Source organism: Colias eurytheme, chromosome 13 (assembly GCF_061535395.1).
Source record: "Colias eurytheme isolate Ceu_HAF_F1 chromosome 13, ilColEury1 Martin Lab GWU primary, whole genome shotgun sequence".
NCBI lineage: Eukaryota > Metazoa > Arthropoda > Insecta > Lepidoptera > Pieridae > Colias > Colias eurytheme.
This window is the reverse complement of record NC_142992.1, coordinates 11,488,525-11,507,676: the sequence shown is the minus strand read 5'-3', so window position 1 is coordinate 11,507,676 and position 19,152 is coordinate 11,488,525. Positions and strand designations below refer to the sequence as shown.

The 19,152-nt window shown below is 34.9% G+C and overlaps 2 protein-coding genes across 2 annotated transcripts in view; one reads left to right on the top strand and one right to left on the bottom strand.

Annotated features, from left to right (window-relative positions):
- HDAC4 (histone deacetylase 4) overlaps nt 1-19,152 on the top strand; it is a 78,875-nt gene that overhangs the window by 1,012 nt on the left and 58,711 nt on the right. Inside the window, exon 2 of the mRNA XM_090108428.1 lies at nt 662-716. Within this exon, the coding sequence (XP_089964554.1) occupies nt 680-716 (37 nt within the window). The 5' untranslated portion in view covers nt 662-679. The remainder of the gene's footprint in view (nt 1-661; nt 717-19,152) is intronic.
- On the bottom strand, nt 11,221-12,529 carry LOC149903707 (uncharacterized). Its single transcript, XM_090108891.1, has 2 exons — nt 11,394-12,529; nt 11,221-11,315 (listed from the first exon to the last, which is right to left on the bottom strand). Exons 1-2 carry the CDS (start codon nt 12,511-12,513, stop codon nt 11,221-11,223), a joined length of 1,215 nt encoding a protein of 404 aa, XP_089965017.1. The 5' UTR covers nt 12,514-12,529.

Below are 19,152 nucleotides of genomic sequence, written 5' to 3'. Positions count from 1 at the left end.
GTTCTTCCTTGTGTGTGTTTGACTCTGAACTCCTATAAAAGGATTTAACCAATTTGAATGAAACTTTTTGTGTTACTTCAGGAGGATTCAAGAATGGCTTAAAACCAAAAATTTATATGTTTGATATATTTGACTGGTCATTGAGAATTTTTTTTACAATCATCTGATCAGAGTCACAATTTTTTTCAAAAAACCCGGTCAAAGTCTTGGGGTTATTTCTATACATTATTATAGGTAAAGTTTAATAATAATCTATACTTCTATACTAATATTATAAAGAGGAAAGGTTTGTAATTATGTATGTATGTATGGTTTTCACGCATAAACTACTGGACCGATTTCAAAAATTCTTTCACCATTAGAAAGCTGCATCTTCACTGAGCAACATAGGCTACTTATATTGCAATTTTAAAAAAAATTATAGATCCTTACCAAAAATGCAATAATATAACCCAGGGTGTAAAAAATTCCTTAATAAAAATTCTGTCATCGCATGCGCTGCGGAACCTATTCCTTGATGTATGAGGATGGTTCTTATGAAAAAAAACTCTATTGATAACTCGGGCAAATAGTAAATATGGGAAATCAACTTGCAAGGTTTTTACAAATAATATTGATATTCATAGAAGTAACTTACCCAAAGAAATCTTTTTGTTTCCAGAAAAGTGGAGACTTGAAAATGTCAGATGATCCGGGTCCATCGTCATTAAGTTCAGGTGAGTATTCATTTTGTTTAGAATATAAATAAAAATAAGTTATTAAGTGCTATTTGCAGTTGGAGGTTTGCATGATGAATTGTGTATGAGATTACATTTTGACTTAGGTACCTATGTACCAGTAAAACTGCTAATCGAAATCTAAGGAATTGATATGTCGCATTAATTAAAGTTATGTCTTCATAATATATTATTAGGTAATTGTTTACGACAGTTAATATAGTTTAATATAGCGTTATAAAAATAAAAAAAGGTTATTGCTTGTATTGCACCGATTTTCTTCAAGAGTGACCAAAAAGACCTATGTGGAAGCAGGAGCTAAAATGGACCGGTACATGAATAATTATATTAATGTACCTACAGGTTATCTGAAATTAAATTCCGTCGTCGTCGGGTTTGTATACTCGGCAATCTTCAGGGCCATGGGTGTGTACGTCTTTAGCACAAAAATCGCATATCGTATTTCGAATAAATTACCTTGGTAGGTACTTATTGACCGCCTCCTTGGTACAGTGGTTGACGCGTGAGCGTAGAACCGACTGGTCCTGGGTTAGATTCCCGGTGAAAACGAAGAAAAAAAAATGTCTCGGTCTGGCAGGACACAGAAGGCTGATCACCTGTCCCTAAAGAAAATCGATCATTGAAACAGATGTATAACGCATCTGCCCATTACCCCACTAGGGGACATGGGACTTCACTTAGGTTGAACAGGAATTCTTTTGGATATTTTGGACCGACTCGTTAATCTATGCTTCCATCCTATACTAATATTAAAAAAGGAATAATGTTTTGTTTTTTTTTTTATGATTTATCGCAAAAATGACTCAATTTTATAAATTCTTTATCAATTTTTACCGACACAAACAGCAAACGCAGGTAAAGCCTAACCTCTGGAGCTATTATAAAAAGAGTCATGCTAAAATATGTGCTTGTACGAATCAAACTATACGATAAGGTATGCAGAAATCCCAGCGTCTGCCATATTGTTTTAAAGCTTACCGTCCGCGGCTTTTCTCACGGGTCACGTAGCTGTGTGCTATCTCGTCACGTTATCGCGAAAGCCTTTCCACTTATTTGCATTATGTACTTTTTTTTGCACTCTACTGATTTTTTATTTGCGAATATGACTTCAGACTACATCAATTTTTTTACAAGAGAAATGTCAATAAAAATTTATCCAAGTACCCACTAGAATTAATGGTTTTCTAGTTCCTTAGAATTACATAGACCGGGAGATACTGACACAAAATTTCGAGTCATTTGTAACAGGATGGCGGTTCTACAGGGGTCTTAGTTACGCAATGACAAAAAGAAAAATGATGGTGTGAACGCTGGTACCGGTGGGTTAGTCGCGTGGGCGTTAGTCGAACTCGTCGGAAAAATAGCGAAAGTCAAACGATTTGTAACACAAAAATTTGAGAATTTACCGATAGCCCATAAAAAAAGAAGTAGGCGGTAGTGTCATGCCATACTTTTCCGGTATGACTTACAGCCCGTCATACCGACGCGAATGTGTTGATTTAAAAAAAACAATTATTCAACCATTTGTACCAAGCTAACTTTTGCACAGGTAACCATCGTCGTGCAGCCATTTACGAAAATCGCCATGCCATACTTTTCGGACGATTCCAAATGGTCGCCATACCGCCGAAAATCTGCAATTTTTTTTTTTATTTCGCCTATCTTTTTGTACCAGTATTGCATTTGGCTTTTTGGAGAGTATTTGATAAAATGTGACCATTATTATATTTGCCATACTTCTAGTAGGGGGAAAAAGTGCTGTCATACTTGAAAAATAAATTTATTATTAATTTATATAAGTGAAGATTTACAACACCTAGATCTTTGAAATTTTGTATTTATATTCGTTGATCCTCAAACTTACAGGAAAAATAAGTGCCATACTGTTACAAATCGTTTGACTTTCGCTATTTTCCGACGAGTTCGACTAACGCCCACGCGATTAAGCCGCCGGTACCAGCGTTCACACCGTCATTTTTCTTTTTGTCATTGCGTACTAAGAACCCTGTAGAACCGCCATCCTGTTACAAATGACTCGAAATTTTGTGTCAGTATCTCCCGGTCTAACAGGTTTAGATTCACAATAAGCCAATAAGGAGTCGTTATTTCTTGATTTTAAATTATACTCGTACTTTCTAATCATTTCACGATAAACAAAACAAACGATCTTATTCTTGAGTGCAAATCCTAAATATCTTTTAGGGGCTTATAGCTTTTATGAGCTATTGCGTACGTAAGTGGTTGTCGTTTCCTCTGGGCTTGTTTTAATATATCAGTTATCACGCATTTCTCTCTATAACATATACATCGTTTCCCTGACCTAATGAATTTTGAAAGTTCAACATACATCAGGCATCACTACACACGAAACAAGAAAATTAATTTTATCTGACATCAAGTTTTTCAGGAAATCAAAATAATTCGGCATTATTGTCGCTTCAGATTATAATGTAGTTGGTACAGTTGTAGTTTCAGTCGACTATCAAGCTAGTTTGTTGTTTTTATTGTTTGTCATATGCTAAATCTACTCAGAACTGTCAAGACCGGAAGAGTGTAGGACGTAATTATTGGTACATTATAAATGTTCCCATAAAGTGTATTCCAATGTGTTATGGAGCAGGCAGCGCTCGGGGGCTCGTCTCACGGCCGATCGATGCTCGCAAGGCCACGGTCGCGCGGCGCTATTGATTTATTATAAATAGCGACAGCCCCAGTGCGCTCGCGTCCTCGGCAGCCCCCACCGCCCGCCCCGCGGAGCCCTGGGCCTTCCCCCTCCGGTTCGACGCCCCCCCGGCCTTGACCATAATACACGTGGCCGAAACAGCTTATCGATGTATTGGTGGTGTGACATGTGTACCCGCTCAAGTGTACACTATTTCCGGTATAGCGAAACCTTAATTAATATTATGGTGCTATATGTCCCTAGTGGTTAGGAGACGCCTCGTGCCGAACATGGCAAACCAACGAGAATCTCGAAACTAGATTCAGGAAGTACTTACAAGACCATTTGAGTTCTATAAATGTGTCAACTTGGCGATAGAAGAGCGGTTGGCATGAGGTGCCTGGTAGAAAAGTACCTGAAGGAACAAGAACGCTCTTGGAAAACTGACTCTTGTAAGATTTACAATCTTTGGAAATTCGGACAAGGAACAACTTGAAGAAACAAAACAAGCATCTACCAACTACTAGTGATTAAAGTTTTGGCAATTATAATTTACTGAAAACGTAATTTATTTTCATCTGATTATGCTGCGTACAAGGCTTATAGTCATTTGAAAATGTCTAATAGATAAAAAGAACCTACCATATCGAACGCGCGTTAGAAACGCTGATGGTTTCTCAATTAGATTTTGGAAGCAGTCAAACGAAACAATAGGCACGTTTTGTAATGTAACATTATAGCTATAGAAAATGATCGCTTTTTCTCCCTTACGATAAATTGAGTGCAGCCACCGTGACAAGCATTCGACTCCACTTTTCTAGAGTAGGTACGATGGAATCTTCATATAGATATATACCATATACTTATGGGCTACCAGGTCCATGTCATATATTATCACCTAGATTTGAATAGAATTTACAAATGAAATATGAAGATTAATAATAATAATTAATAACCTTCTTAATATTTTTACTGATTTTATGATATTAACTTACCTTTATCGTGTCATACAAAGTAATTGGCTTTATATAATAATTATGTAAGATATTTTATCAAATAGTAAATGAAACAAAACTTATGAAATACACTGATATAACCAAAAGCTTATTTACGACACTTTGTATAAAAAATAAGCCATGATCGAACAACAAAAATCAGGTACATATATTACATAACTAAGTATAAGTTATGAGGCGATTACGATAAAGCTTCCAATATCGATAGAAGTTGTACAGGTTGTTCTTGAGTCGCCCTCTGTGGTGTTTGAATTATTATTTATAATTGAGGAACCAAGTTCACAAATAACAGATTTTCGTGATTCATTTTGAGTCATTTTGATAGACTACGCGTGAATTTATGATTTTGATCCCGGCTCTCCTGCACCTGTTTATTTTAAAGTAGGCATTAAGTTTTGTTAATCTTCTGATTTTTATTTATTTTTGAAGTGAAAACTTCTTTAGCGGCGTTGGGTATAAAATCTTAAACTCGCGTCAGGACACGTGGCCTGATCGAAAAAGCGTAAGACGGATGTTTTTTTTTTTAGACCTTATATTCCATGCGTAAGACGGATACCATTCCAAAATATCAAACATGCTGAACGTTAATAATCAAGTTTTCACTTCTGCCGGCACTCCCGGAGTGCAACCCGTCTTTTTTTTTTATTTTAAGAACTTTTATAGCTTTCAAATGCTTTATAAATAATTAGATATTTTTAAAGAATGGAAAAAAAATTATCAATCACTATGCGAGATTCGACCCCGCGTCTTTTTTTCCAAAACCGGGGCACGGCAAGTCTCTCGGCCACTCGTGAATCTGCTCGGTCCGCTCAAGAATTTCCTCGTGATGACTTGAATACGGAAAATAAAGGTTCAATTTTACATACTGATCAATAATAAAAATGCGAGTGTACTGAATAAGTCAATTTTTAAAGAGTCGGAACTTGTTATGTGACCGTCAAACATTACATTTTTATATCATATCTTATAATAAATATGTAATATTGAATCATTCAATCTTCAATCTTCCGATGTGGTAAAGGCGCTAAGTGTTAAGTAAACCAAGTTAATGTATGAGGCGATTTAAGAAGTTCAAATAACTATGCCACCGACTAGCCATCTGATTGACTGTCACTTTATAAGCGTGTCGTAATTAGTATTTTCCTGAATTACCTAGTTAATTGAATATAAAGTCGTAATGTTAAATTTTCAGTAAAATTACTAGAAGTAACGTATGATAAAGTGATAATGAAGCTGTAATCGGATGTTCATATCAAATTGATAAAGGTAATATACATCATAATGATATTAAAAATTGTAGTCAAAATCTAAATAATTAGTGAAGGTTCCTAATGTTTATTGATACGATATAAGTATACAAGTATAGTTATAGGTAGGTATGAATTAATAGGCCACGTACCTACTACGAACTAGCTTTTAAACGCTGGGTGTACAATGTACATAGTCAAAAGCTAATGAAACGAAAATCGTGTATACTGCATTAGTAGCGCTTTTCACATGCGAGAAAACTCGTCAACTGTGTCACGTTGACACAACAATTAGAACGCTTAAGGTAAAAAGCGCAAAGTGACAGATGGTGTCAATTAGGGGGCTCGACAAATTGCCCGAAACGGTGGTGTTGTTGTGACTGCGGTTGTTTGGAAACGGAGGTCAAGGGCGCGTATCGGAAGCCCTCCCCCTCCCCCCTCAGCCCCTACGCGCCTCCCCCCGCGTGCCCTCCCCCCGGCAATCATAGGCGTGGCTCTGTCCTGAAATAGACGCAGCAACAGAGTTTGTCAACACACGCCCACGGAGCCGCGGCCGGCGCCCGGGGTGCCGGGTGCCGGGTGCCGGGGGATGACGCCACCTGGCTCCGTAGGACACTTCGCGGAATCTGTATTTTTCCTACACAGATAGCGGGAACTCCTGATGCCATATTGCTTTATTTATTTATCAAGAATTTCCAACAAATAATACAGATAACATTATGTTTGTATATTGCTCGCATACAATATTTTCAATAACAGGAAATTAAAGCATTACTTACAACTTACAAGACATTGTTTAAAAAATAATGTAATATGTAATTTACAATATTAAAGAATTTATAATAAAACTGATAAGCAAAATGTAAATATAATTTTCTTGTTTAAGAGCTAGCGCGCACCACGACTTTATGCAGCGTGATTATTTTATCGCAGAAATACAACGTATGAGTTACTATGACAATGCGCGCACATGCGATTAGATAATCGCAGCGATTTTAAAATTGTGATTTGTCACATTTTGCTGCGACTGCTCGCGACGCGATTGTCGCGAAAATGAAATGCAGAATATGAAATTGTATGGTACCGCGCGCACTGCGATAATAAAATCGCACACTCGGGCCCGGCCGGCACTTCACTTGTGTTTCGTCTGTCCAACAGTAAACATCGTAGTGGTATAGGTACTGTTTGGTAAACATAAACTTAGTAATCTGTCAAAAGTTTCAATTTATTTATTTAACACTTTATTGTGCAAGAAACAAAATATACATAAATCTTACAATAATAAAAAATAATAAAAAAGCACAAAGGGCAGCCTTTTGGCGGAATTTTCATTCTATAATAGCCAAAGAATTTTTTGGGATACATCCATATCAGAAATACAATGAATATGGATATCCATACATGGAAGTTCATTGTATTTTTGATAAAAGAAACCTTGGACAATTCTATCTGCTGTAAAAGGATGAGTCCAATATTGACGAATTTTCTTTTTTTTTTCTTATCCTCCGAAGTAGTAAATAAAGACAAGCAACTTGTACGAAATCCATGATGAAAGTGAGTAATGATCACTATTAAATTATCGCTGTGCGCGCACCGTACTCTCTGCGATTTTCTACAGCGCGATTTTGAAATCGTGTCGCAAAAATTAAAATCGTGGTGCGCGCTTGGCCTAAAGATTGACTAAAATATACCCTCAAGGATTCCTGTATATTTATTGAGATAATGATAATGACAAAAGATTGAAAGCTGTATTCTTCTTGCTTATCGGAATAAAGCCATTATTTGAAATTGCTTTTCCAGGAAACGAATACAAACGTGGAGTACACAGTACACACTTTATTGATGCCTTTGGAATAGGTTACTAAAGAACAATTGAATTACAATTCTTCAAGTTGAACACCATCTATGTCACGTTAACACCTAGATATGTCAGCGAAATGTATTTCACCAACCATTATATTGATGTGAATTCATGCACATAGCATCAGAAGTTGGTGGAAATAATCCAGCGACCTGAGCACTGATTGAGTGCCGTCGTTTCGATATACCCTTCCGGGAATCCTATTGAATATATATCGGTTCATTAGCAAAGTGGATCTGTTTCAACCCGCAATGGAGATAAATCTGAACTTTATACACAGGCACACAGTAGACTACTAAATTATTCCCACCTACTGTTTTCCTTCCGCTAAATATTTTGACAAGTTTGAAATATGGCCCGTATTTTTCAATGTTAACGCGCTTTATGTCTTATTTACATGAATAATTTACAAGATCATCAAAACACAATTCACGTCTATTTAAAATGATCTAAAAAGCATTCTTCACGTAGAGTTGGTTGGTGGTATCTTCGCTGGTTGAAATAAGATTGGGAAATGATCTCACACCCGCAAGTCACTCGCCTAGTCGCTAGCGCCCATCGCACCGTATTGTTTGTATCAGTTGCAGTATAATGTTATGGAGTCAATAAACTATTATTTGTTTTGGCAGTTTTACCTCTAACAAATGGTCGTGTCCTTAAATTAGGTACGAGCGAAAGCAAGCGTAGCTTCGAAATCTAAATGCTACTCAAAGATATAAAGATTAGGAATCGCTATATAATTAATGTACCAGATTGTACATTATCATCGCTTTAATCCACAGCAATTAAACGCAAGATACGAGAAAATAATTTAAGTATGTTTTCGTGTAGAGCACAGTATTTCTTCGTATTTCCTCTTTCCTCTCGACCGATAGACACAATAGCTCTTCTTTACGTTTTCATGATCATTTTTCTATAATAACATTTATGTCTTGGAAAGGAAAGTTTGAAATTATCTGTTACTTTCATCTTTTCCCTATTGAATATCGACGAGAAAAATTGTTGAAGATTGTTTTTGTTTTTGGAAATGTTGGAAAATTATCCATACTGTTACATTATGAATGCAAAAGTCTTTCTAAAATAAAATAAAAATCATTTATTTGTTTCATAACACAGACTTTCTATCTGCTACAGTTACACTGCTAAGGCACAGTAACGATTTAGATTAAATAATAAAAAAATAGTTGAAGACCCAGAGTGAAACGTAGGCTACCTTTTACCTTTATATTTTTAGGGGATAAAAAGTTTTGTCCTCGATTTTATCCGCGAGCGAAACCGCGGGTCACAGTTAGTAATTAAATATAGTTTACTAATCACCACAATAGAGTTAATGAGAACGTACACAGCCATACGGTTATGCTTTAATTTGGTGGAATATTGCGTTAGGGTAGCGTGATTGAAGGGGGTGGGGGAATCACTTGCTAATCCAAGAGATAGATAACATAGCTATTTGGTTTTGCGAACGTTAAAATAAGTTGATAACATAGTTTCAAGAATAAATTTGAAATCGCTTTTTTGCATTAATATTAATAATTATCAACATTTTAATACCGCATATTACACATGATTCCACATTATCGGAAAATATGGGCAGAAAACATTTCATGTGAACGTTGCGGCCTGGCACTTGGCAGGTACAAAGAGTTTCAATTTAAAATAACAAGTTGCATACCTTTTGAAATGAAGTACATAATTAAAAAGATAATAAAATCAATCAGTACACGTTGGCACGAGTTTGCAATTAAGTGTTGATCGGGAACGTGGAAAAAGCTTCAAACGCTACGAAATTAAAAGCTTCGTAGATTTTAATTACTGCAGCTTCGAGGAAAACAATTAATTAACAAAACGCCGATAAAAATCACCGTCGGGTACACTGCCTTCATTAATTTTTAGAGCGCAATAAATAAACATCTTGCCGATATTAAATTCGTATGTAGGTACATCGATTGCATATTTCCTTTTAGCTTTTAAGTTATAGAGCAAGAGCCCATGACGGCCAGACCTTCCTATTGTCCGTAAACATAAAATTTCTTCTATGTGTGTCCCCAACACAGGTAAGAATGATCCCCACTCATGAAACCTGGATCGTGGTTCCTTTGGCAGGTAACAGGTAACAAAGGTGTATAAAATCTTATCTCCAATTTATTAAGTTACCAAGCTCAATTTTTTTGTATTTTATTCGTAACAGCATTAATACTCACGATGCTCATTGCCAGACATATAGTATAGTTACAACCCTCCGCCGGACACCCCTAAACTATAATTCTCTGTAATTATACTTACCTTATATTAGTAAAGCTGAATTTTATAAATGTTATTCAGAGAATTATTAAACTAAGTTTTCTCAGTAGCCAGACAGTTTTTTTGGTTCTATAATCCTGCCAGACGTATTAAAAGTGTCTATAGTCCTTTTCACCTAAGATGATTTCTGTGACATATCGATTCTTGACACGTGTAAAGATGTCCTTTACTGAAATCGTATCAATTGTTTCCGATAATTATATTACATACTAGCGGTCCGCCCCGGCTTCGCCCGTGGTACATGTTTACCTTTTTTCTACATAAGAACCATCCTCGTACTTCAAGGAATATAATAAAAAAAGAATTATCGAAATCGGTTCAGCCGTTCTCGAGTTATGCGCTTACCAACACATTTTGCGATTCATTTTTATATATAAGAAGAAGAAGATAATAAATCTGTAGAAGGGTCAATTCTGTACATTGAAAATATTGACAAAATAAATAGCAGCGGGTGTTACTGGATCGATACCAAACCCAAATATGTAAATAATAAAAAAATTTTTGTCTGTCTGTCTGACAAAAATTTTGCAGACATCACGTGAAAACTAACGGTTTGATTTCGATGAAACTTGCTATAATTATACCTTAGTATCCTGGGCATAAAATAGGATACTTTTTATCCTGGAATAATACGTAGAAAAAAAAATCTTAATTTTTCGGTTTTATTCATAGACGTTGTTCTGTAGAACCGCGAACACACGTTGCGTTACCCGCAGTGGATTCAGCGCCGTAACCTGTAGCGCCGAAAGTCGGATTTGGCTTGAACCATTTGCGGCACACGCGGGCCGATATATAGTATATATATATATATATATATATATATATATACGGACATATAGTATAGTTACAACCCTCCGCCGGACACCCCTAAACTATAATTCTCTGTAATTATACTTACCTTATATTAGGAAAGCTGAATTTTATAAAATATGTTATTCTAAGAATTATTAAACTAAGTTTTCTCAGTAACCAGACAGTTTTTTTGGTTCTATAATATTGCCAGACATAGTAAAAGTGTCTCATATGCAACAACTGGTGCGAGTGAGACGGAGCGCTCAGTTCATTGCAATCTTTTGCTAAACATATATACTATCGTTTATTCCAAATCCTTTAGTGATTTTTTTTATAATTTGTCATGAAATTCAATTAAATAAAATTATTACAGTCTGAATAATACATTTTTTTTAAAATTTTATAAAAATTAATACATTTCGATCATATCAAAAGTCTAATCACTTAGTTCATATTATTTCTTATTTTTATGAAATTTATTATCAGTAATTTAATTGAAATTTCAAAGTTATTAAAATTTAATTGTTTATTATATGAAAGAAGTAGTTTTAGAAGATAAAAAATTCACAATTTTTTTTTTTTCAACTAAGTATATTCAATAATTTTATTCATCATTGTTGCCAATATCTTCAGATTCGTCGTCACTGCAATTCCAGTTCAAGAATTGATCGTTATCACTGTCATCTTCTCTGTCTGCCTCTATAATAATAAAACTAGTTAATTCAATTTTAGATCACAAATTTATGTAAATAGTGATAGAAAATAATTATTACATACCTGGTATCGTTTGTAGAGACTCACTGACATCATTCGGTAGTTGATCCCCTTCAAACCATTTAAAATGGTATTGGTCATTGTCCAGAATCCACCCATTATTTATTGGTTCATATGTTGTTGGGTTTTTCATGTGGGCGTTGTTCCATATACTGCATATGTAATTTGCTCGTAAAAACTGTTGTAGTAGTTCACTTTTACAAGGTGGTAAGCTACTAGCATCGAAATTTCGCAACTTTTTTATAATAAAAGATTCGTTTACATCTGAGACTGTATATGAATCAATGAACATCTGCAACCTAGCAGCATCAACCTCAATGAAATTGTGAACATTGTATAAACAGCATACAAAATTTTGAATAATATTGAAAATACGAGTTTGTTCTTCACAATCGTCGATAATTCTGCTTCCACCAAACGTGGTAAAGGCTTCTTGGAATTCTACATACTTCTTCAATAATTTAAACGGTTTTAATTTTCCCTTTCTAAAAAATGCAGGATTGTAATCACATCCTGTGATTGCATGTAATCCAGGTAAACTTTTACAAATAGATTCTCCTAACTTTGTATGTATTTTTGTTAAGTCCACATACCTCAAGTTATTTCCAGTCCCAGTCAGCATCCAGACATGTGATTCATCATTTACATGGTTCATATGACCCAGCATTATTACAGCAATATCGGTATCAATAGTTCGAATTACAACATTTGCTCCATAGTCGATATTACACACATGATAAACTATCTTGGTATCAGCTTCTTTATGCTCCGGGCAAGACAAATCCTCAACGATACTTGACATAACTTTTTTGGCCTCATTAACAGTAAAAGAATGACACTTTTTGAAATTAATATGGATGGTATTCTTGCCTATAAATGGTACCATTTCATCAGTAGCCCAATGTGAAATAAAAAAGACAACTAAAGCTTCTTTAAATTTAGAATTTCGCAATTCTTTGGAGAAATCACTAGGACGAACTTGCTCAGGTCCAGCTATGGTGTAGTCTAATTCTGCGGATTCAAACCGTTGAGAGTGTTCATAATCTTTAATCGATGGTGTCAAATACTGATCGAAGATAACATCAATTCTTGATGCTTTAAACCGAGTTACCATTTGCAGCATTCTTTTAGAAATGCCTCCAAACTTTTTAGGAACGTTTTTCATGGTGTGTAACAAGAAAAACCCGTCAATAATTGAAATATCAATATAAGGTGGCTCCTCATGCTCAACTTCTTTCTCTAAGCATTTCATCAGAGCAGATTTATCGGTTGTACAAATGGTTCCATCCAAATGGCACATTGACAATGGTACTGAAGTAATAGGGTAGGACAATATTTTTGACAAGTCAATCTTGAAATCAATTGAGATTCCTAGCATGCGTCCAAACAAATCCCTTTGAATTTTTACTTCCTGAAGTTTTCCACCCACTTTGATTTTTTTCTTTTTTTCATAATCTCTAGAGAAATTATATAAAGAAGTTTTCTTAATGGCTTTTTCAAATCGTCCTATATCAGACTGACATTCAGATATAAATGTTTTTCGAATATTATCCCCATTAGCTTCAATATTTAACAAAAATTCTTCTACCGGTGGTGATGCTGACTTCCCTGACGAAATATTAATTAATTGGTCTTTAGGCACCTCCAAACTAAATGGATTTATAAATTGATCAAACGTTGCAACAAATTTTTGCAGTTGTTTATTGTTTTTCCGGATATTATGAGGCTTCAAGTCAGCTGAAACATCTTGATGATTTTGGAGTCCTAGTTCAAGATAAACCTGGCTAATTATTGTAGATCTCACGTCATGGTTTCGAGCCCACCGTTGTCGTGCCGAAATTGACTTTGTGAAGTGTATAATACCTGTTAACCTTCTCGAAGCATCTGCATTAATCGTTTGTTCAAGTACCAAGTCTATAGGCTGCCTTGAAAATGGCTTAGTGGTTCTTTTAATTCCGAAGTATCCTTTTTCGAATCCTTCATGTAAATCAGGATGAGTTTCGGCAACTCTTTCTAGATTATCAGAGTACTTAACCGTCCACCTCGAATAATTTTGTTGGTTACATATAAAAAATATATTTGTAATTTTTGGTAAAACGGATTTAAAAAGTTGTAAATTTCCAGTTCGAATACTTCGAGATAAGTCCAGGTAGTGATGTAGAAGATTTATGTAAATTAAATAAAATTGTGACGTTTTACCATGCTCGCCGTTAAGGGTTTGCTGCTTATAAATATTATAGTTGTTCATCAGTTCTTGTAGGTTTTCATTTTCAATTTCAAACGAAGATATTTCACAATTTTGGAGCCTTTTAACTTCCTCTATTACATCTTCAGTCAAAGTGACATTATTATTTTGTAAAAAAGATTTAAAATGTAATATTTCTAGTCCTAATGTTACCAAAGGATGCAATCTTTTGCAGCGATTGAAGTGTTTTCCATCTAAAAATCCATTGACGGAACCATTTGCTAATAAAGTACTCTCAACCATTACATTAGTTAACCCACAATCAGTAATTACTTTCCCTATTGCTTTAAAATAAGCCATCATAATATGAAATGGTCCTATATGAATAAATAAATTGTCAAATGTTGGTTTTTCTGTTGCTTGTATTTGTAACGCTACTTTTGCTATAGCAAGGTCGTAGGTTACTTGTATGCTGGGCTGTTTTAATTCTTCAGCTATTTCTTGACTTTTCTTCATTGTTTGCAATACAATTGATGTATTAGTTGGAGATTCATTTATCGGAGTTAAGTAAGAGATGATTTGCTGTGGACTCTTATTATCATCAATCCGGCTATTAAAACCAACCCACATAGGTACATCGGCTAATCCCAAGGCATGACTAACCATCCAAATGTTATTAATCTCAGTGTTTTTTCGGGAATCTATATATTGTATATTATCAACCGATAATTGCAATTCACTGGTCATTTTAGGTTTTTTAGTGTATGGAATCTCATCAGTAGTTACTGCATCAATCGTTCTTCTCTTTCTTTTTTTATTTTTTTTGTCTGGAGCAATGTTTTGACTTGGAACCTCGGACACCTCAGATTCATCAATTGATTTTTCATTGTTTGGTGCAATATTTTCAATATTTTCACTTGGAGCTATCGACATCTCAGGTTCTTCACTTGCGCCTGAATCTATATTTTGATATATAATTCCAACAGTGTCGTGTAAAGTATCCTTACCGTTAATCGTTTCGACATAACGATCAAAATTATCATACGCTACGCCAGTAAAAAGCCCTGGTTTCTTTTTTATTTTTTCTGGAATTAAGCTTGATTTTTCCATAGATGTAATTGTAACTTCAGTTTCTAATTCTTCGACGCCTTGATAACTAATGCAGTGTCCATATCTATTGATGATATCTACTATTTTACGGCTGCTTGTTAAACTCTTTAGAGTCATACCTAACATAATATGTTTTGACGTCTTAATTTGACCATTATGAACTCCGTAAATTACGTCTTGACAATAAGAACGAACTTGACGAATACATTTAACACTATTTTTTCGCTTACTGTTACATCCACCAAGAAGGGTAAAATAAAAGTCTAATAATTGCTCCGGTATTGAAACCTCTCCAGATATTAACTGCTCTGACGTTATATTGTTATTTGGTAATTTGTTTTTTTCTATTTTCAGTACAAGATTTCTCAGGATCAAGGCAGATTTTTGTAATATGTCTTCTGTTCTTAAATTTTCTAATACCGATTCATCTATAACTTTCAAATATTTTGGAGCAATTATTTTCTTATTATCAACTTTAAATAATTTTACTTCCTTATGGAATACTTTCATGATTTTATTTTCAAGATGATGTGCTGTAAAGTCAGTCGTCATTTCAACAGAATTTTCTTGATAAATTTTTTCTAATGAGCTCATAAATAAACTGTGCAAATAAACCAATAAAAAGCAACGTCCTTTTTTAATCACCTCATCGTTAATGACTTGACTGATTTCACTAAAAGCTATTCGTTGATAATCTCGGTGATAGTGCCTATCCGTTTTTTTAGTTTGTGATTCTATACTCGATAACTTATAATAAAACTCATTTCGGCATTTCTTATGATAAATAATTTTAGGACCAGAAAAATTATCCAATTTAATTAATAATTCTGTAAACTCTACACGACTTTCAATTTTGGATCTGATACTAGCTTTAAATTGATGGACATCAGATGCATGAAGCGGAACCATTTTTGATCTCACTTTTTTTTTCTCTCTATTACAAAATATACAAGCAATCTCATTGTCATTATTACCGGTAACACTATCAAGCGAAACATTTACATCCGGAGTTACAGTACTATTATCACTAATATCTGACTGTAAAACACCAAAATTATCTTGAAAAGTTGAAGATTGTTGATCCAATAATTCAGTAATCGGAGTTAACTGAGATGTCATGGAAGATTCTATAGGTACAGGCTGTAAGTAAGAGTTATCTTGAAATGTTGAAGGTTGTGCATCATCTATTACCTGGAACTGTAATATTTGTTGAGTTGATGTTGAAGACTCTATGGATGAAACTACACCACTTTCATTCTTTTTTTCTTTTTTCTTTTCAGCACTCAGAGGTTCAGTGCTAAAATATTTTTTCATCAGACCTGTAAAAGCTTTATAACATGCCCGGTGATAACCATTGTCTGTAATTTCATTAGGTAAATTAATGTCTTTGTATTTGAGGTTGTGTATTTTTCTTAATTTTAAAATAGTCTGACATTTTTTCAAAGTTTCAACAGAAAATTTTATTAAATCACTATATAAAGTATTAAAATAATCAACGCAACGTTTTACTATGAACATAAACATTCAACACATAATAATATGACAGCTGATGCGCAGTAAAAGATCGCAATGAACTGAGCGCTCTTTCTCACTCACACCAGTTGTTGCACATGAGCCCCACTCTCGCAACTATTATAGTTCTTTTCACCTATGATGATTCCTGTGACACTTCATCGTGTTCCGAAAATATAAAAATGAAACATCTTAAGCTAATAAAACAAAAACAGTATTGTTTAGTTTAATATAATAAAAAATAAAATAAAATAACACAAAAAAATAATACCTATGCAATTCGAGTACATGAAATAGAACGTTGAAAAATTATAGAGTTGGAAAATCATATAATCGGCGCCCATCTTGTGATCGTTTGTCAATCGCGTCAATCGTATGGTAATGGTTATCGTACCAGTGCGTCAGCCTTGTATACAAGTTGCATTTTTATATTGATACTTTACGTGGTATTCTGTTATTGTTACTAATTGTTCTTAGTTAATTGTTGGCAAAATGCCGACAAACTAATTTTGGTACTTTATTCAAATCGATTTAATTTCTATATAAAATATTATCGACTAGCTTCCGCCCGCGACTCCGTCCGCGCGGATGTCGGTCTTCGCGTGGATGGTTTATTTCTCCATTTTGAACTGGGAAGACGTTTCTCACTAAATTAGTATTAGACGATCATCTCGCTCGCCACACTGACCACGTCCGCTAGCATCAAAATTCATTAATTATATGCATCGCGCGGCGCGGAACGCCGTCTTTATATAGGAGTCGAGGAGACATGGCGTCGTGCGGCCCGCGTGTGCTGCAAACGGTTCAAGCCAAATCCGACTTTCGGCGCTACAGGTTACGGCGCTGAATCCACTGCGGGTAACGCAACGTGTGTTCGCGGTTCTACAGAACAACGTCTATGAATAAAACCGAAAAATTAAGATTTTTTTTTCTACGTATTATTCCAGGATAAAAAGTATCCTATTTTATGCCCAGGATACTAAGGTATAATTATAGCAAGTTTCATCGAAATCAAACCGTTAGTTTTCACGTGATGTCTGCAAAATTTTTGTCAGACAGACAGACAGACAAAAATTTTTTTAATCATATACATATTTGGGTTTGGTATCGATCCAGTAACACCCGCTGCTATTTATTTTGTCAATATTTTCAATGTACAGAATTGACCCTTCTACAGATTTATTATATGTAATATAATTATCGGAAACAATTGATACGATTTCAGTAAAGGACATTTTTACACGTGTCAAGAATCGATATGTCACAGAAATCATCTTAGGTGAAAAGGACTATAGACACTTTTAATACGTCTGGCAGGATTATAGAACCAAAAAAACTGTCTGGCTACTGAGAAAACTTAGTTTAATAATTCTCTGAATAACATTTATAAAATTCAGCTTTACTAATATAAGGTAAGTATAATTACAGAGAATTATAGTTTAGGGGTGTCCGGCGGAGGGTTGTAACTATACTATATGTCTGGCAATGAGCATCGTGAGTATTAATGCTGTTACGAATAAAATACAAAAAAATTGAGCTTGGTAACTTAATAAATTGGAGATAAGATTTTATACACCTTTGTTACCTGTTACCTGCCAAAGGAACCACGATCCAGGTTTCATGAGTGGGGATCATTCTTACCTGTGTTGGGGACACACATAGAAGAAATTTTATGTTTACGGACAATAGGAAGGTCTGGCCGTCATGGGCTCTTAGACCATTACATACGCTTCGTGTCTAAAAATAGCAGCAACCCTCGCACTTACATAATTATTATTATCGGGAGGCTGTGTTTCCTTGCCCCCACCCCCACCCCCGGGCCACGCGGGCTCGCCCGGCGCGCCAGTCGGAGGCCGGCCGCCGCACCGAGCGCACGTGCCCCGCCCCGCATCATGCAATCCGATTGTGATGATTATGACATGAAAACAATCTATATACTATCTAATTAACATTTAGCGTTGTGATACACAGATAATATTTTTTTGAAAATGTAACAATCGTTGGTACACATTGTGTAACGTACGTGTAAAACTTTGTGAACTACAAACAAACACTTGTGAAAAATGTCGGTCAATCCAACTTCTGTGACCGCCAAAGGTAAACCTAATTGTTCGCTTTATTATTTATCCAAGTGGACTTGGATAAGTAGTTTGTGTGAGTTATGGCGTTGTTTTTGTACCGTTTGAATGTATGTGTTTGTGTGTTTTATTATAGTAGAGCCATTTTAATAGGCAACATTTGACAGTTCAACAAAATTCAACAACGTAACCTAGTAACGACGACATAGAATAACATGATATTTCGTTTTGTTAGAACTGCACATTTGCTTAACTTTTTTCAATTACGATTACATATTTATAATAATAATGACCGATGCAACTAATTTTAGGATTTGATTTTACTGATAAACCATTCTTAACATAATAAACATTTTCTTATTTAAAGAACTGACGTCGCTACAATTTTGTGTCAATAAATCTTTTTTCTTTTTAAATACCAGAGACGTTACTCTAAAAATCGAAATCTGACATCTAGAATCGAATGCATTGATTACTTGGGAATAAAAATCATCATAAATTATTGATATGTGTTTCAAGTTCGATTGACAAATGTTTAAAGTCCGTATCGATTAATTCGCTTTAATCGATGTTTTTAAGCAGGTTACCACCCTATGAAGATAAAATTGATAGACGTCAAATGTTGCCTATTAAATTGGCTCAACTATAGTTTGTTTAATTTTGTAATGTTGTCATTAACTAGCTCATCTTTTAGTGACATATCACACTAGCGGATTGCGAGCGGTTTCAAAGCGGAGCGGGTGCGCAACGAATACGTTGCGGTTGCGCAGCGAATTCGTTGCGGACGCGTGGCAGATGCGCAACGTTTACGTCGCAGTCATGTACACTCATTAACAAAATGGAATCCGTGCTGGTTGTTACTTATAACTTGTGATAG

What these genes read in the sequence shown, in the direction of transcription:
- LOC149903707 (XM_090108891.1), bottom strand. Translation starts at nt 12,513, where the DNA reads ATGCTGCAAATGGTAACTCGGTTTAAAGCATCAAGAATTGATGTTATC. An exon ending in GTCTCTACAAACGATACCAG is followed by an intron (nt 11,316 to 11,393) that starts GTATGTAATAAT and finishes TTATTATTATAG; the next exon opens with AGGCAGACAGAGAAGATGAC.